Source organism: Danio rerio, chromosome 19 (assembly GCF_052040795.2).
Source record: "Danio rerio strain M-AB ecotype USA chromosome 19, GRCz13ab, whole genome shotgun sequence".
In the NCBI taxonomy this organism is placed as follows: domain Eukaryota; kingdom Metazoa; phylum Chordata; class Actinopteri; order Cypriniformes; family Danionidae; genus Danio; species Danio rerio.
Window position 1 is genome coordinate 47,090,479 of NC_141039.2, and position 25,669 is coordinate 47,116,147.

At 35.6% G+C, this 25,669-nt stretch overlaps 1 protein-coding gene across 14 annotated transcripts in view; it reads right to left on the bottom strand.

The window, feature by feature from the left end:
- csmd3b (CUB and Sushi multiple domains 3b) overlaps nucleotides 1–25,669 on the bottom strand; it is a 1,026,877-nt gene that overhangs the window by 482,918 nt on the left and 518,290 nt on the right. For all 14 annotated transcript variants that reach the window (XR_015517226.2, XR_015517225.2, XM_087296029.2 and 11 more), the window contains one exon: nucleotides 9,169–9,290. Coding sequence is in view for 12 of the 14 variants with exons in the window: in XM_087296029.2 (XP_087152155.1) it covers nucleotides 9,169–9,290 (122 nt within the window). In the remaining 2 variants the exon portion in view is untranslated. The remainder of the gene's footprint in view (nucleotides 1–9,168; nucleotides 9,291–25,669) is intronic.

Genomic DNA, 25,669 nt, shown 5'->3' on the forward strand with positions numbered 1-25,669 from the left:
TTCATACAAGCCACTTTTGATACCAAACAATCACCTAGAAGTCAAGTTATTATTTACTGTTCCTAAAACTTGGACAAGCGACAACGCTTTTGTCAGGTAGTGTAGTCTACATTCCCACAATCCAAAGGTGTCACAAAGCACTCTAAATTGAATTAAGCCCCAAATGCTGTCCAAGTCACTCTCGCCAAGGTTAAAGCACAGAGTGCAATATAAATAAATCGCCATCCTAAAATTGTCTGCCAAAAATAAGTGAGCAATAATGTTCTCGGGCTGTACAAGACAATTAGCAATTGCTCACTTGTAACAGGGTGGTCTGCCAGTGTGACCGGGGGTCTATTTAAATCTCTGATCTCATGTCCTGAAATGCACCTTTGTACAGCGAATGCATTTCTCTTTTGTGGATGAATGACTCTGGCCACATGCTTTTTATCCTTGATTTAGAGAAACCCACAAATTAATTGTACATACTGAGAAAAAAAAATGCTTTCACATTAGTACAAAGCTATAATTGCGACAAATGGTTGTTGCTTTGGGTAAAATGGGGACGAGTGCATCAGACTTTGCATAATGGTTTAATCCAGGTTCAAATAGAGAGCCATGGGGTAGACATCACACAATTTCCCATGTTACCTATTCCAAATTAAATTTCAAGAGGTCACACTTTACTGATGATTGATGATAAAGCATGTTTGGCATGCTGTCCTGGGAGAGAGCCCTGAGCTCAGAATATCCTTGAGCCCGGGGCTCCCTCCCGTTTGAAGGGCGAGAGTAGAGTTTGAGCTCAGGTAGATCTTGCCTGCTTGTGAACTGCTGAGGTATATCTGGCTAAGAGTTGTCTTCGGATGTTATTTTGAAGTAGTCGAAACACGAGGAGAACATGCAAACTCGGCACAGAAATACCGACCGGCTCGGAGAGGGGTGTGAGGCAACAGTGCTACCCACTGGGCCACCGTGCCACCCTATCAGAGAAGAGGAGGAGTAAGGGTGGAAGGGGGATTCTTCAAGACTAAGATGACTGGAGTAGAAAGCTCTGGTAATTTAGAGTGTGTCAGTGCTCATCTGATTGGCGCAATATATGGAGCTAACGCAGTACCAGCTGTGTTCAATCATCAGCACATGATCCTCTCAAAATTCATTTATGAATAAGCCACACTATGTGTATGTGTGTGAATAAATAATGTTTATTTTGGTTGTGCAATACAACAGTTTTAAAGATTTTGTGTGCTACCTCAATTTAAAGGTACATTTCATTTTAGTGTATTGTTTAAACTAGCTGTGATAAGCTATTTAGTGTCCGGTTTCTCCCATTTAGTGTGAGAACATAACCTATTAGCATGAAGTTTGGTGATCCTTGAAGCACAAAAATAAGTCTGTTACAGCTCTGTGGAGGAATTGTGGCCTACTCATCATTGCTGAATTGTTGTAATTCAGCCACATTGGTGAGTTTTGAAGCATAAACCGACTATTTAAGGTCATGCCACAGCCTCTCATTTGGATTCAGGTCAGGACATTGAGTAGGCCACTCCAAAGTCTTCATTTTGACTTTCTTCAGCCATTCATGGTTTTGAAATTCATTGTTTTATTTATCACAGGAAAGTCGTCTGGTCCTGAAGGTGATCATACCATCATATTTTATTGTTGGTATGATGTTCTTTTTTTGAAATGTCTCACACATAATGGGACACACACTTTTTTTTAAATGTTCAACTTTTGTCTCATCAGTCCACAAAGTATTTCCCTAAACATCTTGGGGATCATCAAATTGTTTTCTGCCAAAACTGAGACAAGCTGTTGTGTTCTTTTTACTCAACAGTGTTTTTCTCTTGGCCACTTTGCCCAGTCCCTTTCTTATGGTGGAGTCATGAACACTCACCTTAATTAGGGCCTTAAGTGAGGCTTGCCGTTTTTGGATATTGTTGTGAGGTCTTTTGTGACCTTTTGGATGAGTTGCCACTGTGCTTTTGGGGGTAATTTTGGTCAACAGGCCACTCTTGAGAAAAATTCTATGTTCTTGCCATTTGAAGATAATGGCTCCCATCATAGTTTGTTGCAACCCTAAAGCTTTAGAAATGGCTTGCTAAGCTTTTACAGACTGGCAGATCTCAATTAGTTTCTTTCTGATGTGTCTTTAAATTTCTTTGGATCTCGGCATGTCTAGATTTTGAGGATCTTTTGGTCTACTTCACTTTGTCTGGCAGGTCCTATTTAAGTGATTTCTCAAAGTAATCAGAAATGAGGTGTTAACTTGTGTTTTCTTTGGCTAGTATTTACATTTGTTTGATGATCAGAAACCTTAAAAGCATGACAAACATACAAAACTAAAATTAGAAACCAGTAAGGGAGCACTTTTGTCCATTCTAGTATATATAAATATAGGAGTAGAGCTGCACAATTAATCGAAAAAGGATCGCGATCTTGATTTGACCCCCTAGACGATCTTAATCCAGCATTTCTACAATTCTGTCAATCATATTTTCAAATTCAGGAGAGAAGAAAAGGCGGCTGCTCAAGTCTTTTCATCGTTTCTCACACGTTGTTCAGTGACATGGACACCTCCAAATGATGTTGAATGAGTCACATACTGTATTTATAAGGTATAATTCACCTAAAAATGTCATTTTTGTCTTTATATAATGATGTTTTCGCGGCCGGGAAATCACACGTGACGTGAGCTGCTGACCGTGAGCTGTTACAACAGAGAGGGAGCGCCTACTTTAGTGAACAGAACCTGCTGGAACCTGCATATGCTGTAACAGGTAATAAAGTTGTAAATAATATTCAGTTTGTGGCACAGAGTGATCGTTTGAGAGCCACGCGCGAAGTATGAACAAGCACTTAGCAGTCAAAATGAAACCAAAAGTGTGCACTTCATTTAAATGATCAAATCGCATTTTAGAGTTATGATTACGACAAGAATTTGATGTTTTTTCTTTCATAGCGAACAGAGTTGTGTGTAAAAAATAAATGTTTACAATGTCAGTATAACTACTCTAGCCTATTTATTGTTAATAATGACAAATGTCTGATTTTACCAGTGAATAAGTGTCTAATAATGTTGACAATGACAGATTGCAATATCAAACATAATTATTCAACATCAGAGTTATTATAAGTAGAATAGAATTACTTATAGAAACCAGTAGACCCAAACATAATATTATTATCGATGTTGTGCCATATGTTTGTTTTTACCACACCTTTATTTTACATCTACAGAATCGTGAGAAAATCGTGATCTTTATTTTAAGCAAAAAAAAAAAAAAAAATTACGATTCTCATTTTAGCCAGAATCGTGCAGCTCTATTTAGGAGTAATAAATAGTACGACTGCCTGCCTCAATATTTTGCCAATTATAAAAAAGGGAGAAAAAAAAAAGTTTTTGTTTTTTTTTCTCCAAAGTGTAGTGTCCACAAACTCTTTGATTTATTGAAAATAACACGCCAAAGCCAAGGCTGCAGGAAAAAACAACAACACAAGTGTCTCAATTGGAGCTGGCAGAATTCCAGACCTTTCAAAATGGTCAGATGTGAACTGAAAAAGCAGCAACAGAAAAACAAAAACAAAAAAGAAATCTCTTTGGCCCACAAGGCTTTCATGCTTCCCTCCATCCATCAGATGATGGGAAAATGTCCAGACGATTTCTTCACGGCCTTCTAAACATTTAAATGTCCCTAAAATGTTGGTATAGAAAACACAGATCTCGAACTCAAACCCTGGGTGATTCTGCCACTGTAGAAGTTAAAAATAATGTAAAAGTGGAAAAATAAGCCAATGGACAGTCAAAGAACGAGATTTATATGCTGCTTTTCCTTTTAAAAAAATAAAAAAAGGCAGATAAGGAGAAGGTCAATATGAAAACTGAGAAAATAGGTTGTTGCTTTTTATTTATTGCTAGTCTGTATTATTCCACCACAACAAAAGCCAAACTCGCAGGCCTTGAATTAAGAACTATTGTCAGGGTTCTCAGATATTCTGTAAAGAATAAATGCTAAGATTGATTGCAATGTTAGTGAGTCACATCAACTTGAATCAATTACAAGAGCTTGAGATGCTAACAATAGACATAGCCAAGGTGCTGTCTTGGCTGTCATTAAAAAAATCTATATCTTAAACGAATGGCTCTTATGAGTCAGTTATTTAAAGAAAAAAATTACAGTGTAGCCTGTAACGCCGTTATTCTTGACCAATTGACTCTTATGGTGTAATTTGAGTGAATCTAGGGAATATAATGTAACTAATGAAGTGCAAATCTCCAGCCAATGACTCTTATGAACTGGTCCATTATAATAAACGTAAATCTATTTCCTGAAGGAAATACCTTTTATGAGCTGTTTTTTTTTTTTTTTTTTCTTTAAGAGAATCGAACATTTCAGTGTCGTCTGATTCTTAAGCTTAAGCTGATTCTAACAAACTTAATCAGGGTTTAGATGATTGAAAACATGCTATTCATCCAAAGTATGATGTCTATCCAAAACTATCTTATAAGTTTGACAAATTTAGAAAAGGCTTTAATTTTACTGCTCCATCTTGCACTCTAATGCTGCGTTCACACCAGACGCGGATGAAGCGTCAAGCATGAGTGATTTATATGTCAATGGAAAGTTGTGAATAGACATCCCGCCGAACTTTAGTGGACATTCACGCCACATTAACCAATCATGAGCTTGCTCTTGTCGGGATGTGATTATGACGCAGTGCCTGTTGTTGGTGTCCCAAGGGAAAATTCTCTTGCTAACACCAACAACAGTTCATCAAACTGGGCTCAGCTCAGTCTTAAGCACCGCTCATTCAGGTTTCGCAGGAGTTGATAAACTTACAGAGCTGGGTACCCCTCTGATAGGACTCAAACATGACTCCAAACGAATATATACTGCTTTTCAGCCTACCTAAAGAACATAAAGCACAGCTACTCTCTCAATAAAATCCATGTTAGCCATTTAGCAATGAAGCTAGAGTCCTCAGGCAGACAGACGCTCTGCCCATGATGCGAATCTAGGCTTGGGCTGGTATAAGATTCTGACGGGAGGATAAACTTGGATAAAAATATCACAGTTTGTCTGTATTGTGATTACTGCTCCAAAATATTTATTCTTTTTAAATGTCTGGGTAAAAAACAACAACTTTAATCCCCTTTGAACACAACATATTTGATTTCGAGAAACATTTAAAACATTTTGGAGCAGTAAACATGTCAGGCTAAATTAAATATAATTTAATTTATAATTGTTGACTTCTGCTGTCATTAGTTTCAAAAACACAGATTTCTGCACACTTTAAAATGGCATCTTTAGATATCTTTTCTGCTGGAGATGCTGCTGGCCTAAAAAACAAACAAAAAATGTAAAAAAATAAATAAATCTTACACATACATTGAGAACAGTATTAACAGAAAATGTTGCCGGTTTTAAAACTTTGACTTTTTTTAAACCACAGTATACCTCAAAAACGTTTATCGTCCATGCCTACGCGAATCCGCATCCTTTCTGGAGTGAATTTGACATGCGAATGAAGCGAGTAAACTCAAAACGTTTATGTGTATATTAACACGAGAATAGTGGGATTTATCCACGCGTGCCACATCTGGTGTGAACGCAGCAGAAGGAATGCTGAGCTATTTAAACCTAAATTGGGTGAAATTTGGACTAACCCAAATATTGGGTTAAATTTGGTCCTATTCATTTAATAAAAAATAAAATAAAATAAATAAATAACCAGAAGTTGGTTTAGTCTCTATTACATTCAGAATTGGGTTGAAACAAACCAGCATTTTTAAGAGTGTATGTTTTATTTGCAGTATACAAAAGTAATAATAAGAAAAGTAATAAGTAAAGTAAGTAATAATAATAATAATGATAAAAAATAGACATATATAGATTATTTTCAACTTTGATTTATATGAAAAACTGAATACATTTCTCGAAAATAAATTTTTAAAAACCATATAAAACGTCACAATAACCAATAAACACGTAATATACAGTGTATTTCTTTTAAAGAAATATTTTTTAAAAATAGTTGCTGTAAATTTTTTAAAGTGAATTTGAATCATTTTAATTTAAGTTACATTAAATTGACTTAAAAAATAAGCTAGAAACATTATTAACATAGTTTAAAAGTCATAATCTACATCACATAGTCATGACTAGGCCCACATGGATTTTGCACGCGCAGAACTCCACAGATTTCCGCAGATTAATATCCCATCATTGAGTCTATATTTTTATTTGTGCAAATGTGCGTAAATTTATATTTAATTAGTTTTTTATATATATTACTTTCAGTAATATTATTGACTACTATGAAAATGTTCATATGATTTATTTACAATTCAGTTTGTAAAGTCATATTTTCTGTAATTTAGTAGATATATTATATGAAATACTTGCTTTGTTTACCAAATAAGTGCATCTAAATGAATTGGCATAGTAAACATTAAATAAAAAGTTAAAAAGGTATTATTTTTAATTTCATATATTACGTTTTAGCTATAATACTCCTGCAATAATTCCACATAAATCTGCAGATTTTGTACAAAATTCTCAGCTGAAATAGCAGAAAAAGTCCACAGATTCTGTCTGGCCTAGTCACGGCTTATTGATTATATAATATTTACAGTCTATTGAAATGTATTTACTTAAACTATAAAATATAAATACAATCGATAAACAAATAAGAACTGCATAATTTCCTAAAAATATTATCTATTATATCTGTCTACCGTTCTCAAATCAGGCACACGAAATATCTCCCTCTCACACACATTCATTCATTTACCCGCTGATTATCTCCCTGCGGACTCATATTTTCTGCTCTGGATGTTGCTGTTGTGGGGGCGCACCTCAAAATGTTGGAATTAAACTAAAGTGTGGCCATAAAAATCCACAAGAGCAATAAAACAGACACTATTCACCTTTATACACACATAACTAACAAAGCCCATCATGCAGTTCCCAATAAAAGTGTAAGGGCTTTGAGGATAAGAAGAGATGGATAGGGAGGTGCTTGTTGAGGGCAAGGCCAACGATAACGCACAGAAAAAGGACGAGGAGCAATCACACAAACACACACACACACACACACACACACACACACACACGGAAGGCCAGGATCAGAAACCCATGCACTTTCTCTCTTATTCAGCCAGAGCATCAGCACAGGCCCTGGACCAGAGGCTGAGCAGAGGCAATGCAGAATACTAATGCAAACCTGTCAGACCTCAGAGAAACACTAGGGGTGCTGGAGAGCAAAACTACCCTCCATAACTGCTTGGTTCAAGGACTCAGTTTCGATTTTTTTTCTCTCATGTGGCACAGATCGGATATGGCCAATGTACGTGTAAGCAGTAAAAAAACACATGGATCCTGATCAGATTCAGGCCTTGTTCATATGTGGAAATTTATCTGATATGAACCAGATCCGTGCCTGGTTGTGCTCAAATGGTTTGAGTTATCTTGACTCTGGGTTTTACAGTGCATAAATCAAGCCATGGACATTACAGTTAGATGCCTACTGGTTTAAAGGGCTAGATTTAAAGATGATGGGCAATGAGAACGTTTCTGTCACAAACTATAGTAAAACAAAAAAATGAGCAATGAAACCCTGCAAACAGATTAAATACAGGAATGGAGAAAATATCTCTCTCTTTTTTTATCAGCTGTCAGTCAGCGCCCGCTCTTTTTTTCCTGCTCATTGTGCCTTTGCCGTGTGCAGAGTAAATGCAGCCTTAAATATGTTCTTTTTAAATGTCAAGCTGAAACACACCAACATTTTTCCCCTTTGGACACAATATTTTTCCTTATTAGGAACATTTAAAATATGTTGGAACAGTAACTTTTGATGAGTAGGGTTGCCCTAACAAACTAAAAAAAAAAGGGTTGCCCTAACAAACTAAATAAAATAGTCTTGTATATACCGTAGGAACAGCATAACAGAAAAAGTTGGTGCTAAAACTTTGACTTTTTTAAACTGTGGTAAACCTTGAAAATGGTTATCGTCCCATGCGTAGGTTGGTGCATGCATCTTTTTTTAACATTATAGCTGGTATGTACAGTGCTTAGCATATATGAGTAAATAATATAAATATAATGTTGTATAGCATCCAATAGAAAATAATAATAAAAGAAAAAAAAATTATTAAATGTTTGTTTATTACTTATTGTATGTGGTTTCAAATAAAATGAAAATAAAAATAAAATATAATAAATATAATATAAATAATAACAAAATAATAATAATAATAACAAAATAATAACAAAAATAATAACAAAATAAAAAGAAAATAGTTGCAATGAAATGATGTAGTTTCAAATGAAATTATCAAATAAAATTACTACTCAAGTCATTATTTAATTTATTATTACTACTACAACTACTACTACTACTTATAATAATAATAATAATAATAATAATAATAATAATAATAATAATAATAATAATAATAATAATAATAGAGTGATTTCTGAAGGATCATGTAGCTCTGAAGACTGGAGTAATGATGCTGAAAATTATCCTTTAAAATCACTGGAATAAATTATTAAATTAAATTATAAACTACTATTGAACAGTTATTTTATAGTGCAGTTACATTTCACAATTTTACAATGTGTACTGTATTTTTGATTAAAAAAAAAAATGCAGCCTTGGTAAGCAGGGGAAGCTTATTTTAAAACATTTAAAAACCATACTGACCCCAAACTTTTGACTGGTAGTGAATATTAGTTTAGTCAGTACTGAAGCCAAATCTGGAGCTAATCTAACAAAACAGTCCAAAAACTAGTAGCCCAAATGTATATGTTAAGGAAAAAAAATATGAAATAAAGATTAAAAAGCAAACAATATATAAAATGTGTTATCTTTCTATTTTTAAAGATGTCCGGTGACTAAAATATGATGTTAATAAATATATGTTTAATAAATCAAATTTTTTTTAACGCACCAAAATGTATTTACTGCGAAATGGATGCAAATATTCTTTCAAAAAGGGGTGTAGTTAATTATGCTGAGCACTGTACGTGCCTTAAACCTAGTAAAATGAGAATATGACACACACACACAGTAATTTACTTTCTTAATACTCTTTCTACCTGCAAGCAACAACCAAATAAAAGTAAATCTCTTAGAAAATAATAACCCTCACAGCCTTATGAAAGTCATATGTTTTGCGCTCACCTTGTTGAGGTTGCTGGCCGTGATGATCCACACACACTGCGAGTTGCTCTCGTACTGAATGGGGAAATTGGGTGAGCTGAAAGTCCCAGACGGACCTTGAAGGTTTGATCCGCAAGTTTTCACTGTGCAGAAAGAAGAAAGGAGGAAATAAACTACTGCAGAGCTGCATGATATTGGGGAAATCTGACATTACGATATTTTGTTTTTCTGCGATATAACAGTTGAAGGCAGAACTTTTAGACCTCCTGAATTATAAGCCTCCCTGCATATTTCCCCCAATTTCTATTTGACAGGAGAGAAGATTTTTTCAATACACGTCTAAACATAAAAGTTTGTTCTGTGGACAATTGAAAAAAATATATAGTTTAAGGGAGCTTATAATATTGACCCTAAGAAAAAAAATATAATAGGAAATACTGTAAAAAATTCCTTGCTCTGTGAAACATAATTTGGGAAATAAAAAAAACTATATAATTGCAAAATTAATACAATTTCACCAGATGGCTTGATAGCTGTATTTTACATATTACACTATAGCATAGATTTTTTTTCTAGGGAATATAACGGTATTCAGGTTAGGTTGTATAATATTGGAAAAAAAAAAAAAAAACTGACATTGTAATGTTTTGTTTTTCTGCAATTTGTATTGTGATGTATCCACCAGACTACCTTAATAGCTCAAATTGCAGAGATCTTGTTTTAAATTGATTATGATGATTTCGTAGGACAGTTTATATGCATAAATGACACAGACAACAATTTATTCATTCATTCATTCATTCATTTATTTATTAATATTTTTTATTTATTTATTTATATTTATTTATTTATTTATTTATTTATTTATTTATTTATTTATTTGTTTATTAATACATTTTTTATTAGTATTTTTAATTTTATTATTTATTTATTTATTCATTTAATGGTGTGTCTAAAAGTATTTAAATATAAGTTGAATAATCAAATGTAAACAAATAACACTCCATACTGTAGTCTTCATTATATACAAATAACACTTTTTCATTCTTATCATTTCTTATACAAATATTATTTAAATGCAATTGACATATTACAGTCCAAGGCCTTAAAAACAAAGCGGAAAAAAACTTGCACTCTATTAAAGGTCTACATGAACAGGAATCTGCGGCCATTTTATTTGTTTTGTACTGTGATGCATTAACTAGAGAAACAGAATGGAAGTGGGCGTGGCTTGTTTTTTCCACTGTGAGCTGATTGGATGTAGTAAAGTAGGCTTTTTATTCAGAAAGATCGGGGAAAAGGGTTCGGGGAGAGTTATTACAACCTAACACACACCTCCTCCTGCTCACCATTTCTGATTGTTGTCAAAACCGACAGCTGGAGGGGAGTGGTTAAGTATGTTAGCCACGCCCAATATCTCAGACTGACCTAATCTGAGAATGATGAGTGTGCGTGTGATATATATGAGAGTATATAGGTGTTTCCTAATACTGGGTTGCGGCTGGAAGGGCGTCCGCTGTGTAAAACATATACTGGAATAGTTGGCGGTTCATTCCGCTGTGGCGACCTCTGAAATAGAGACTAAGCTGAAGGGAAATGAAAGAATGAATGAATAAACTGAAGTTGAACTCTGTTATGAATGATCACACTGCGATATCGACACAATGAGAGAGAATTGTTCAAAGTTTCTGGTTTCAGCTGCAGTCTTTCTACTATTGATTTGATAATTAAAGTAGAAGAAAAAAAAAGTCTGTGACCCCAGCGTCTCCAGGGATTGAGTTTCACTTACCGCTCGTAATTTTTATATATATACATTTTTTTGCAGGATTTGCACGGCTCATATTAGAATATAAGCCACAAGCCTCCACCAGTCATCCATGACCGTCTTAATTTGTCAACGATTAGCAATCCAATCAAATCCTCAGATGACTAACTTCATGCCGGCTAAACGAGTTAATTCGAAGCAGGCTTAGCCAAACACACTTGGGCCCGATTCGTCATCTTAATATAGACACGTCAGTTACAATTTGCTAAGTAGACACGCTCCGGTGTTTTCTCTCCCCAAGCCGCTGACAGTCAAATCTTAAAATGTGACGAGTGCGGGTTTACGCCTTCTCAAATCCAGCCTCTTGTATTTTATTTATTAATTTTTTGCCGCATTTATCATGGTTGATGTCAAAGTGACAGGGCTTTGATGAAAAGACAAGCAGGCATTATCTCCGGCGGCAGCAGGTTTCACTATCGCCTCCTGACATCTTGATTGCTTTTGAAAACGAATAACTCATTATCTCAGGCGAGAGAAGGGGGAACCGTGAGGCTCCTTCAGGCCCCGAAAGCCTCTTTTTTTTCCTCTGAAAGTCATTCGCTCGTCAAGGGGCTCCTAATTAGAGAAGTATCCTGTGACAAGGCCTGGTATCCATAATAAACATTCACTTGAACCAATGAGGCGTTGTTTGCCTGAATCACCTTTTTCCGCAGCTATCAGGGAAGAATAGCAATAGACACAGCAATGCAATGAACGAAGACTCATTGGATTTACTACTTTATTTAAGGGTTGGCAGTTATGAACTATTTACAGTTCAAATCAGAAGTTTACATACAGTATAAAAAGGCACATAACCATTAAAAAAGGCAGATGTAAAAGTGACTAAACCTTTTCTCTTTTAGGTAAGTTAGGATCACCAAATGTGTTTCTGTTGTGCTTAACAGCAGAATATTGAGAGAGATATTGTTCGAGAAATTGTTATAACTTGTCTAGAAAGTCAAGTTTACATACAATAAGATTATCCTGCCTCTGAAAAAGCTCAGATGATGATGTCAAGGTTTCTGATTGGCTAATTGACAAGATTTGAGTTAATTGGAAGCACAACTGTAGAACAGTGTTTAAGGAAAACCTCAAACACACTGCTTCCTTGTGTGACAACATGGGAAAATCAAAAAGCCAGAATCAACATTAAAACCAGATTGCAATTTGAAAAGACTAATTTCTGGAGACACATCCTGTGGTCTGATGGAACTAAGATTGGACTGTTTGGCCATAATGACCAGTGTTACATTTGGAGGACAAAGGGGAAAGCTTTGGAACACACTCCCAACTGTGAAATATGGGGGCGGCAGCATCATGTTGTGGGGCTGTTTTTGTGCAGGAAGGACTGGTCCACTTCACAGCATAGATGGCATCATGAAGAAAGAACATTTATGTAGAAATACTGAAGCAACATCTCAAGACATCAGCCAGGAAATGAAAACTTGGCCACAAATGGGTCTTCCAAACAGACCATGACCCTAAGCATACTGCCAAATTAGTTCAAATGTGCTTTAAGGACAACAGAGTGAATGTTTTGGAGTGGCCATCACAAAGCCCTGATCTCAATCCTATGGAAAATTTGTGGGCAGAGTTGAAAAAGAGTTGACAATTCTGTCAGGAGGAATGGGCCAAAATTCCTTCAAAGTATTGTGAGAAGCTTGTGGAAGGAGACCCGAAACACCTGACAAAAGTTACCTAAAAAAAACCAAGGAAATGTTTGTAAACTTTTGACTATCTAGAAATGAATAAAAAACTCAAAAAAAAAAAATCTCTCATCATTCTGGCATTTAGCAAACGTAAATCATTTAGGTAATCCTAACAGACCTAAAACAGTAAATGTTTAGTAAGATTTACCATCAGACACTTTTTAAGAAATGGTTATGTTCCTTTTTTTTAAAGTGTATGTAAATATCGGGTTTTAACTGTATAGTGGCTGCATTTAAATAAAGTCGAACATTACTAAATTTGTTTAAATTCAGCCAATATAAACAGTTTGCAACCACTTACCCTTAAAACAATTTAGTATATCCAATGAATCAGTTTTGTTTAGTGTGTGCAGCTGTGGAGCAAAGAGGAAAATGTGTGTGTGTGTGTGTGTGTGTGTGTATGTTTGTTTATTAACGTTTTAAGAAGCTTGCCAATTTGCTAAATATTACCTCATGTCATCAATGTGCTTTGTATTTAATATGCATATCAATCACGCATTATGCAAACTGTATTACATAAAAATAAAAATAACAGATCACTTTGGACAGCAAGTGGTACATCAAGTACCAAGAGTGTTCATCATGCTAAATCGAATCTCAGTAGCTTCAAGCTCTCGACAGCCAATAATTCACCACAATAAAAACACATTGTGGTTGGCACCAAGCGTATTTCTCCCTGCTGAAAGCAAACTCATGTTTAATGTTGTCTGACTCATATTTTCACATATATTTTTATAGTCTAATTAAGGAAGAATGTGTGATTTAAATATGAACGCATGTCATTGTACAATCGATTTTCATAACTTTCTAATAAATAAACAATCTATCCATCCATCCATCCATCCATCCATCCATCCATCCATCTATCTATCTATCTATCTATCTATCTATCTATCTATCTATCTATCTATCTATCTATCTATCTATCTATCTATCTATCTATCTATCTATCTATCTATCTATCTATCTATCCATCCATCCATCCATCCATCCATCCATCCATCCATCCATCCATCCATATAATATATATGGGTTGCGGCTGTAAGGGCATTGGCTGCTTAAAAACGTGCTGATAAGTTGGCGGTATATCAGAATTATAAGCCCCCCTGAATTATTAGCGCCCCTGTTTATTTTTTTCCCCCCAATTTCTGTTCTGGGAAGATTGTTTCAGCACATTGCATTACGATGGTTTTTGGTAGATTATCGAAAAAAGTTTGCTTAAAGGGGCTTATAATTTTGTCCCAAATTTGGTTTTAAAAAATTAAAAACTGCTTCTAGCCGAAATAAAACAAATAAGACTTTCTCCAGAACAAAAAATATTATCAGACATACTGTGAAAATTTCATTGCTGTTAAAAATAATTTGGGAAATATTTAATTTATTGACTCTAACTATATATATATATATATATATATATATATATATATATATATATATATATATATATATATATATATATATATATATATATTTTTTTTTTTTTTCTCTTTTAAATATTTTCCAAATAATGTTTAACAGAGCAAGGAAATTTTCACAGTATATCTAATAATATTTTTTCTTCTGGAGAAAGTCTTATTTGTTTTATTTCGGCTAGAATAAAATAATTTTTTAATTTTTAAACACCATTTTAAGGTCAAAATTATTAGCCCTTTTAAGCTATATATTTTTTCGATAGTCTACAGAAAAAAACTATTATTATACAATAACTTGCCTAATTACCCTGACCTGCCTAGTTACCCTAATTAACCTAATTAGGCCTTTAGATGTCACTTTAAGCTGTATAGAAGTGTCCTGAAAAATACCTAAAATATCAAAATTGAATCTCGTCTTAAACCCATACACATATTCAATTTAGTAAATAATTATATGGTCGGCTCATTTTATTAATTAAACTCAGCACTGTATTTTCCCTGCTGTCCACAACCCTATTATAAGCTACCTAAGAGCTTTTTCTGGGTCACGACCCGCCAGTTGCAAACTACTATTACAATATTAAGAGCTCTAATCTAGCAGGGCTTTAATGATTACCTCTAATTTTACATAATAACAAAAGCCCCGGTTTAATCACAATACACTTTTTTAACAGCCCAAAAGAGAAAGTAAATGTAGGGAGGATGCCAGGTGCCACACAATAAACGGATGAACTGAAATTTATGATTAACTCCGCGAACCCCTGAGATGTAAAAAACTGAAAATAATAATACTAATATAGACGCTGGCAATTTTCTGCATGATTTCATGTAGCATCTTCTCAATTAGTTTGTGCAGCCCGTAGCCGCAGGAATAAACAGGCACCCAAGTGACATGAAGGTAGTGATTTAGTCGAGAGCTAAAGGTTAGAGACCTGCTGAGAGATTTCACACGTGTGTATGTGTGTGTGTGAGAGAGAGAGAGTGTGTGTATGCATGTAGGCATGTGTGTGTTAGAGAATGAGATAGAGAGTGTATGTGTGTGTGTGTGTGTGTGTGTGTGTGTGTGTGTGTGTGTGTGTGTGTGTGTGTGTGTGTGTGTGTGTGTGTGTGTGTGTTTGTGTGTGAGGGTGTGTGTGTTTGTGTGTGAGGGTGTGGACTCAGAAAACACACTCCTCTTTCACATTGAGTGTGTTGTGGATCTGAACAGTGGGTGGTCCTGTTCTCTGAGCTTCACGGACCCCCGGTGAAGAAGGCATCTGTCCAGAAAGCTGCAGGCGCTCCTTCACACTTATCTGACACAGTTACTCTAGTATCACGCAATGATTCCAAGTTATTTTTGGGAGAATAAATATAACACCTTTCGTTTTTTTCTCTCCTATGGCATCAGTTTTGCTTTTGTTGTTAAATATTTCAAAGAACACTGCAGTAAAAAAATAGCCTCATTGTGCAATGTTAAACAGTAGAGTTTACCATTTTTAAATCCATTTAGCTGATCTCCAGGTTTGACAAGAACACTTTTAGCTTAGCTTAGCATAGGTCATTGAATCGGATTAGACCGTTAGCATCTTGCCCCAAAATAACCAAACTGTTTCAAAAACTTTAACTCTCAATAGGTTTAACATCCTTGGAGTTAAACAGTAGAGTTTTACTACTTTTTGAATCCATTCAGCTGATCTCCAGGTTTGGCAAGCGCACTTTTAGCTTAGCTTAGCATGGGTCATTGAATCGGATGAGACCGTTAGCATCAGGGGTTGCCACAGCAGAATGAACCGCCAACTTATCCAGCATTTGTTTTACACAGCGGATGCCCTTCCAGCCACAACCCAGTGCTGGGAAACACCCATACACACTCATTCACACGCTTACTCTATGGCCAATTTACTTTACCCAATTCACCTATAGCGCATGTGTTTGGACTGTGAGGGAAACTGGAAAATCTGGAGGAAACCAATGCCAACACGGGGAGAACATGCAAACTCCGGACAGAAACGCCAACTGATCCAGAAACGGTAAATCAACAAACTATGTTTGTAACGACGGAACTTCCGACCTTAGTTGGCTGATGATGAATTTGGGAAACGCCCATGCCTAAATCTGCCACTGCCCGGAAGTGTACAAAAAGGAGCAACCCACTGTGATGAACACTGTCTGATGAAGAGCTGTGTGCTCGAAACATTACACTCTTTGTGTCAGCCTTTTTTAATTTAACAAATTAGTATTTTTGGAGCTTTAGGGCTCTATGTTGACGGTCCATGTGCAAAGCGCAAAGCGCAGGGCGCAAACGCTTTAAATTTAAGGACAGAAAAATCCGCTTTGGATTTTTTGGAAAAGGGTTGAGTTTATTTTCTTAATGAGTTATAGGTGTGTTTTGAGAATAAATCAATCAGAGTCTCATCTCCCATACCCTTAAGGAGCCAGCTGCGTCGTGCCATAAGCGCATTCGCTATTTACAGGACGCAAAGTAAGTTCATTTTCGCTTTTGCTCTCGTGGATAGGGAAACCTTACCATGCAGACATCAATTAGCCTATAAATAATTCATTTCGTTCGTTAATCGCAAATATTTGTTTCAAAACTGTTTCTAAATTCAGTTCTAATTTCCAGCAAACGAATAAATGAACAATAATAACGAAGTGTGCTCAAAACACTGAGTTATTTCCAAATACACCGGCTATGCCCCATATGGTCTAAACCTGACAGGTGGACAAATCTAAGCTTGTTTTTAATAAAACAAATATAATTATGGATATAATAAATAATACTGCTAATAAAAATAACATTATACAAAAGCAAATTGAATGAACTGAAAAAGCCTCCCGAGATGAAGAAAGTAAGGCAGTGGCTTTTAAATTCATGTAGGCTAGAAATTAATTTGTTTTGTAATATTTTAATCATTTATATCTTTATCCTATATATATCATTATTATATATTTATCCTTAATATATTATATATTTTTCATATGTAGAGATATTTGCGTATTGCTCTACATCTTGTGTGTAGTGTGTAAGCCAGGCGCACTCTGCGCCAGACAATAGACCGACATTGTTCTGGTCTAAAGATCAGACTATTTACAGTTTCTCAAAATAGCAACGTGCCAAAACACGCCTGCTTTTTTAGACCAGAACGCCAATGGGCGCACATATGAGCGCAAATGCATTTGCTATTTAAACAGCGTGGCGCAACACCTCAAAACGACTCTTGCGCCAAGCTGAAACTAGCAAAAGACTACTGCGCCTTGCGCCACATTGAGCCGGGTGTATGATAGGGCCCTTAGTGTTGCTGCCTTTTTATTAAATAAGTCAAATAAATGCAAACAAACGGGCTCAGCGAATGCATATACAATCGATTAACAGCCTCAGAGCTCGAAACAGATCCGTCTTTAAAAGTTTATCAGTTAGTGCTAAAAATCAATTTCGCCATGAAGAAAATGAATGGACTTGCAGAACTCGACTGTTGCACACTATACAAAATCTTCCATTAGTTATTTCTCATTCAAGCACCAAGTTTCCTCGTTTTATGTGCCTCATCTTAACAAACAAACATTTCCAGAGGTAATTAAGATAAGATCTCCCTCCGATCCATTTCTCCATCTTCCTCTTCTCTGCATTGGATAATAAAGACGCTGTTTGTTTTACCTCAGTATCTCTCTCTCCATCCCGCTATCTCATCTCATAATGCCTCCTTTCCACTTTTCTCCAGACGTGTGTTACTAAGAGCTACAACACTGATGTGGTGCTACACAGGGTGTCCATAAACATCTCACAAGACCACCCCTGCTTTTATTCCTGCAGCCGTACTGTTCTTACATACCGGCGACAACGACTTATGGACAAGCTGGCGATTTAAGAGCTCAGGGAAGCGTTCCAGAAAGCTCCATCAGTCCTGGCGTGTGTGACGTATATCTGCGCATGCTTGTGCCTTTCCCTGACAGCTCAATTACGGCCTGCTAAATGAACGGCCTTGGCTCGGCTCTCTCGCCTGTAGCAAAGCAGCCAGAGAGAAATTATCTATAAAATTAAAGGACGGGATGAGCAAACAAGTCATTACTTGGCCAACGATAACCTGTCACTTGTTATCCCACCTTCACAAAAAAAAAAAGAACAATGACAAGAAGTCGAGCTTGTGCTGACATTTGTTTATAAATGCAGGTAAAGTATATGAGGAAAGATTGTTTGGATCTGAATTAGGCTTGTCATGATAGCAGATTTCTCACTGTATGAACTTTGACAGAAAATTAAATAAATACAAAATTGCAATAATAAAATTGGGCGTCACGGTGGCTCAGTGGGTGGCACAATCGTCACACAGCATAAAGGTTGCTGGTTCGAGCCGCAGCTGGGTCAGTTGGGATTTCTGTGTGGAGTTTGCATGTTCTCCCCATGTTCGTGTGGGTTTCCTCAGAGAGCTCCGGTTCCCCCCACGAGTCCAAACACATGCGCTATAGGTGAACTGGGTGAGCTAAATCGTTTGTTTATGTGTGTGAATGACAGTTCGCTGTGATAGGCAGAAGCTGGAAAGGCATCCGCTGTGTAAAGCATATGCTGGATAAGTTGGCGGTTCATTCCACTGTGGAGTACCCAGATTATTAAAGGGACTAGGCCAAAAAGAATTGAATGAATAAATGATTTAGAGCAGGCGGCACGGTGGCTTGGTGGTTAGCACTGTCGCCTCACAGCAAGAAGGTCACTGGTTCGAGTTCCTGCTGGGCCAGTTGGCGTTTCTGTGTGGAGTTTGCATGTTGTCCCCGTGTTGACGTTGGTTTCCCCCACAGTCCAAACACATGCACTATAAGTGTATTGGACAAGCTAAATTGACCGTAGTGTATGTGTGTGTGTAAGAATGCGAAAGTGTATGGTGTTTCCCAGTATTGTGTTGCGGCTCGAAGGGCATTGGCTGTGGCCAATATTGAAACATATGCTGGAATAGTTGGTGGTTCATTCCGCTGTGGCAACCCCCTAATAAATAAGGGATTAAGCAGAAGAAAAATGAATGAATGAATGATTTAGAGGATCTTTGCATTGAATGGCAATTGGTCAAAGTATTTGCTATTATTTTACAGTATTGTAAATGACTATTGATTACATTGCAGTACAAATAAACCATATCCATTTGAAATGGATATGGTTTATTTACATCTAAAACGGCTAAACCCTAAAATGATAAACTGTAAAATATTGAATTCATCAGACAAAATTCAAAGCACAGTTTTGCTGACTTTCTGTGTGATATGATACTATATGATACTATATGATATTATCATATATTATTATGTGCTATTCGTTTTTTAAATAAAATGGTTAATGCCAATAACCTCACTGTATACATAACATACTTTTTTTTTTAAAAGTGACTGACGTCAAGTTATTGACGTTTTTAATAGTGATAGATTGCATGCATCTGTAAATTACAGAAAAAAAAAAATGTATCATGAATCTGTAACGTACATTATTTTACAGACTTAATCATCTCTATAATGTGTTAAACAATGTATTGTTTAAAACTACTAAAAACATCAATAAAAGTCACTTTGTTTAACTGCCAATTTTTTTAACACCAAAAGCCAAGAGTGTATATATAATAATCCCAAAATACAATTCATAACATAAGCAAATCAAAAAAACAACTGTAAATTAACATATTTTTTATAGAACTTTTAATTTAATTTAATTTCAATTTTTTTAAATTTATTTAAATTTTTTTTAATTTAATTTAATATAATTTTAGACTTGCCCAGCTACTGAACAAATCGGTTAAATTAATCTCTCAGATATTCAATTATAATGTAACGTCAAATGTTTTTGTTGCCACCTCTAGTGTAGCTATAACTTACAGTATAACCAAATTTAAGGCATGGAAATATGTGTATTTATAAAGTGCTCAGCATAAATAAGTACAACCCTCACAAATTTCTTTTAAATTCGTATTTTTAACAGGAAGCTCTACAATATTATATCTGTGCATATACATTAGATTAATCAGTACTACAGCCAAATTTGGAGCTTATCTAACAAAATACCTTACAATAACAGTACAAAAAAACTATACACCCAAATTTGTCTGTTATAGAAAAATATTAATTACAAATTTAAAAAGGTGGAAAAATCAAGAGAAACAAAAAATGGAAAAAATTAGTTTAACTTTTGTAGGTTGTAATATTTTTGCAATATTTTGCTTGAATTTAATTGTATTATCTTTCAATTTCTAAATATGTTTGGTGACTAAAATGTTATTTCAATAAATATATCTGTTTAATAAATCTGTTTTATTTATATGCACCAAAATCCATTGCCTATATTCACTGAGAATTGCATACAAATAATTCATTTTTAAAATGGGCTGTACTCAATTATGCACGTCACCGATTTTATTTTACCTAGGGTAACCTTTAATCAAGATCGTTGTCAGTTCTGTTTGGCATTCCATTTATTAATACATTTTTCCTTCAGGTTAGTCCCTAATTTATCAGGAGTCGCCACAGTGCAATGAACCGCCAACTATTCCAAAATGTGTTTTGTGAAGAGGATGACCTTTAATTCCAACCCATTTCTGGGAAACACCAATACATTCTCACATTCACACACATACACTACGGCCAATTTAGTTCATCCAATTCCCCTATTCACCTTATTCTACTCGTACGAGCCATTTGAATCGTTTCAGCTTGAGACTTTCGGTCTCATTCACTTCAATTAATTTCTAGAGGTTTAAAACAGCTCGTTATGCTGCATGATGTTGCAAACTGATGTGTTTCTATTATATTATTCTGCTTTGTCTGTATTTTCATGAACACACTTGTATGGAGAGCAAGTAGTTTGACCGTTTTTTGCCGTTTATTGTTCCTAGTCATTTCTCCCATAGGCGACTGAATCGGAAGTTCTAAATGCCAGCTGACCTAGCCAGGACTCGAACCAGCGACCTTCTTGCTGTGAGGAGACAGAGCTAACCACTGAGCCGCTGTTTGGCATTCCCATAAACTTAAAGTTCTAAGCGAACTGTCCATTGCACCAGATAAAATACGCCTCCTTTATGCATCCCTTGTATATCCAGCCATATTTGCTGTTTTACACTTGCCGACATTGAAGCCGACCTCTGCGGGGGAAAAATGGGCCAAGTCAGCACCAAGCATAAAGATTAGAAGACTCCAAGACACTGGAACAGGCTGAACTAAAAAACAATTGCCACCCAGAATGATCAATTACATCATTAAACCTCCAGCACTGTTCCACACCTTTATTTCCCTGCATGCTGTGGCCTTAAAGCCGCAAAACTCCCACGGCACGCATCCAAACAAACACAAATGCACGTTAATAGTCTATCTCTGAAACAACGGCAGCTATTTAAGGGCACTCGTCTTTCTACATCTAGCCCGATTGCTTTTTCTCATTTCAGAGGACAGGAATTACTGCAGTTTGAAAGCACTTGACTCAACACACACACACACTCTCAACAGCGCTGAAAAGTAAGCCCAAAATTGAACCGCTAAGGCTGAAATTGTAATACATCATCAGTAATTTACTTTTATGTCCACTTGGTGTCGCACTGTCTAGATTTGCTTCAATGCAGACTATAATATATGGAAGGTATGCGAGTAATCACTTTCATATTAAAAGGGACTAAAATAAGGGGACTAAAATAAGGGCCTACTCACACTATGCCATCCGTACCGTGCCCAGGCCCATTTTTCGGATCGTTTGAGAAGTGTGAGTGCGCTGAATCGGGCTCAAGCACGGTTCACTTGGCCGGCCCTGGCCTGGTTGGAAGAGGTGTGCCTGAGCGCGGTTCACTTGGGCTTTGGCGCGGTACGCTTGTGTGTGAGTGCAAAACGCGCCAAAGCCCGAAACTGAAAGCGAGACGTGACTTTTAAGGGGCTGTTTCACATGGATTTATTAATCATTCTTACTGTTCAGTGAACGCAAACTGCCGTAGTTTATTAAAGACGCAAACTCCTCACAGCACGACAGCTGCGCGGCTTCATCAAACCTCGTCATTCCTGCAGCACGAGGGCTTTATGATTGTTTATGAGCGCCAAAAGTGGCGGATCTGTTCGGCGAAATATCTGACTGCATGTCACCGCATCCCTAAGGACTGTTTGGCGAAATATTTGACTGCATGTCACTGCATAACAAATGACTGAAACGATATAACTAGAGAAATCTCCACTGTGCTGCTGGGTGAGAGAGTGCTTCTCACTGAACAGGGCAGCAGTGATGATGTAAGCGTGCCAGGGCCTGTTTGTGGCGTGAGCACAGGCCGTCGGGGGAGACGGGAGGGGGGACAAGCGTGCTTTGGCCCGGTACGAGGCAACTGTACCTAGTGTGAGTACAGCCTAAGTCTCTGATGTTCCTAGTGCAGGGGTGACCAACCCTGTTCCTGGAGATCGACCTTCCTGCAGATTTCAGTTGCAAAACATATCAAACACACCTGCCTGTAATTATCAAGTGCTGTTCAGGTCCTAATTAATTGATTCAGGTGTGTTTGATCAGGGTTTGAGCTGAACTCTTTAGGTAGGTCGATCTCCAGGAACAGGGTTGAGCACCCTTTTCCTAGTGTGTGTGTGTGTGTGTGTGTGTGTGTGTGTGTGTGTGTGTGTGTGTGTGTGTGTGTGTGTGTGTGAAGTTAAAGCTCAAAACAGCATGCAAATAATGTTTTATAACTCTCTGAAACTGACCCTTTTAGGCTTTGATTCAACATCTCAGTGACTGCAGCTTTAAATTCAAATGAGATTGAGCTATTTTCAAAAAGGGGAGGAGCTCCTTAGCAGGACTAACACTGTGTTGGCATAGAGTGGAAGAACCATGACATCATCTTGTAGGCTAATCGGCTGCTAGCATAAAACTGGCTCCCTCGATAAAATCCCCATAGGATTTTCCCATGGGCTTTTCGAATATTGCAAATAATAAGCTCTGTGTTAATTACACTGTTCATTACGCTTACACGTTTTGTCCAGCCGGATAATCGTCACACCAAAATACAACTTTGAGCACTTTTGGATATTAAATGGAAACGTAAGAATTGAAAAGCCTACATTAGGCTATAAACTGACTGGGGATTTTACTGAAACCCCATTGAAAAAAAAACATTGACTTTGGGACGAGGGAACCGGAACTGCTAAAATGTGAACTCGCGTTTGGGTTTTTGCATAAAAATTGATGTCATAGTTCCTCCACTCTATTATCTTCAGCAGGTAATGTGCTAAAACTACAATGGCAGATGACTATTTCTCACTTAGGGCTGTTTATGCTAATGAGGGAGTGCCATCAGTAATAGGCGGGGCTTTCCCCCTCTGATGACCCATACAAAGGGAGAATGTCAATCAAAGTTATTGTTTGTATCAAGTGTGATTATAAAAAAATAGGATTAATTCATTTGTATCATTGGATGCTGGCTATATTTACACACTGCTGGCACACAACTGTGTTTAAACGCCTTATAAAAGTGATTTTTACACATTAATTTCCCTTTAATGGCAGATGCTTGGCCAATGCAGAGCTCTCTGCAAGCTTAAAATCTGCCATGTTGCTCACATTCTCTCTCTTTTCCAGACTGAAGTGTTTTAGCCAATGGCATGAGCCATAAATGTCAACGTGGCCACTATGGAATTGGAGAAAAATGATGGTGTGACTTGGCTGATAGCATCTTGAGAAGCATTTATTAGCATCTATCTACAGCTGTGACAGAAAAAAGAAGATGGAAAATACAAACCCTTGGCACAAAATCAAAAAGAGATTCTGGTATAATATAAAATCTAGCATATAGAACATCTTGTATAATATAATTAAACACACAGACTGTAGTAACACGCTCATTCTCATTGTAATATTGTATCAATCTAATTAAAGGATTTGCAAGATAAACTAAAATATCATGTCTATAAATTATTTTTCTGCATTTATTGCTGTTTATTGTGTTTGTCTTTTGCTTATTTTTAGTTTTTCTAATGATTATTTAGGCTCTGTAATGCACATAGTATGTGTTTCGATAAAGTGTATTTTAATTCATCTTTTAATATTTGTCACCATTCTTTTTTTTATAAATATATTTTGCATGATTGTATAACCAATAATTACACTCAGAACTTTCAGGACATAGATACAACTTTTATCAAGCTATTTAAATTAATTTAATAATGATAATACATTTCTGTGTTGATAAGGATTGTTTTTGCTGCATAGCCCTAAGCATGTAAAAAAAAATAATTTATTCATTTGTTTTAAAATGCACTATTATGCAAACAAAGGGTTAAAATTTGAAAAAAAAAATTATGAAATGAATAGCTATCATCTGGAGTGATGCTGGTAAAGAAATATGTCAGTAAACAAATAAAAAAATAAAAAAATAAAATAAAATAAAAACAATTATAATAAAATATAACAAAATGAAAAATTCAATAAAATAAAATAAAAAACAAAACAACATAAAATAAAAAAGTAATAAAATAAAAAACAAAAAACAAAACTAAATAAAATGATAAACTAAATAAAATGAAATAAAAAACAAAAAAACAAAATGAAATGAAAAAAATAAATTAAATTTAAAAATGAAATGAAATGAAAAAATAAATTAAATAAATTAAATAAATAAGAAAACAAAACAAAATTTAATTAAAATGAAATATAATTAAAAATAAAATTAAAATAAATAAAATAAAAAATAAGCTAAAATAAAATGAAAACTCAATAAAATAAAAAACAAAACAACAAATAATAAAAATAAACTAACATGAAAAAAGAAATTAAATTAAACAAAAAAAGAAATAAACAAAATGAAAAACAAAACAAAATTTAATTAAAACAAAAAATATATTAAAAATAAAATAAAATAAATAATAAAATTCAAAACAAAATTAAATAAATAAAATAAAAAAAATAAAATAAAAAACAAAACCAAAAAATAAAATAAAGTAATGCTTTTTTAACATACGTTTTGTCCTCTATAGATCTATGCAATTTTTTATTTTTTTTTATCTGTGCACAAGAGCTAAATTAATGACAGTTTTACACACATAGCAACAGCAAAGGTCAAAACAATTCATGCAAATACCTGATAATAATCCCATAATCAGTAAATCACACAGCCTTGTTCGTGCAATGAAATTCTCCCTCCTAAACCTGCCTATAGTCATTTTCTATTAGTTAGCAAATCATTAAAATGCAATCCAAGTTACTCCCTGACATATCCCGAACTACGTTTTAAATAAACACTAAAAACAGACAAGAGAATTACCCTAACGCCACGACTAAATTAATTAATGACTGCCGTTCTTGCCTAATTAATAAGTGTTTAAAATAACACATTAAAACAAAAAAGGAGAAAAATCCCAAGATCCCTGAATGCTGATGAAAGTGTCCGTGTCACTCCACTTCATTTTGAGCTATAATTAAAGTGTCCTCCTGAATGATGGAGTCAGTCCAGCTCCTGTTTGTTTGCCCAGGGCAGCCGACTGACACTTAAAGCCATTAGGGCTGTGAAAAGCTACAAGTCACTGCTGGCATGCAAATTCTGCTCTGGATTTTTAGCAGTTGCCATGGCGATACTATCAGCTCCAGTAAAAAAAAAAAAATCATAATAACACAGAATATATTAATAATTTGATTAGTA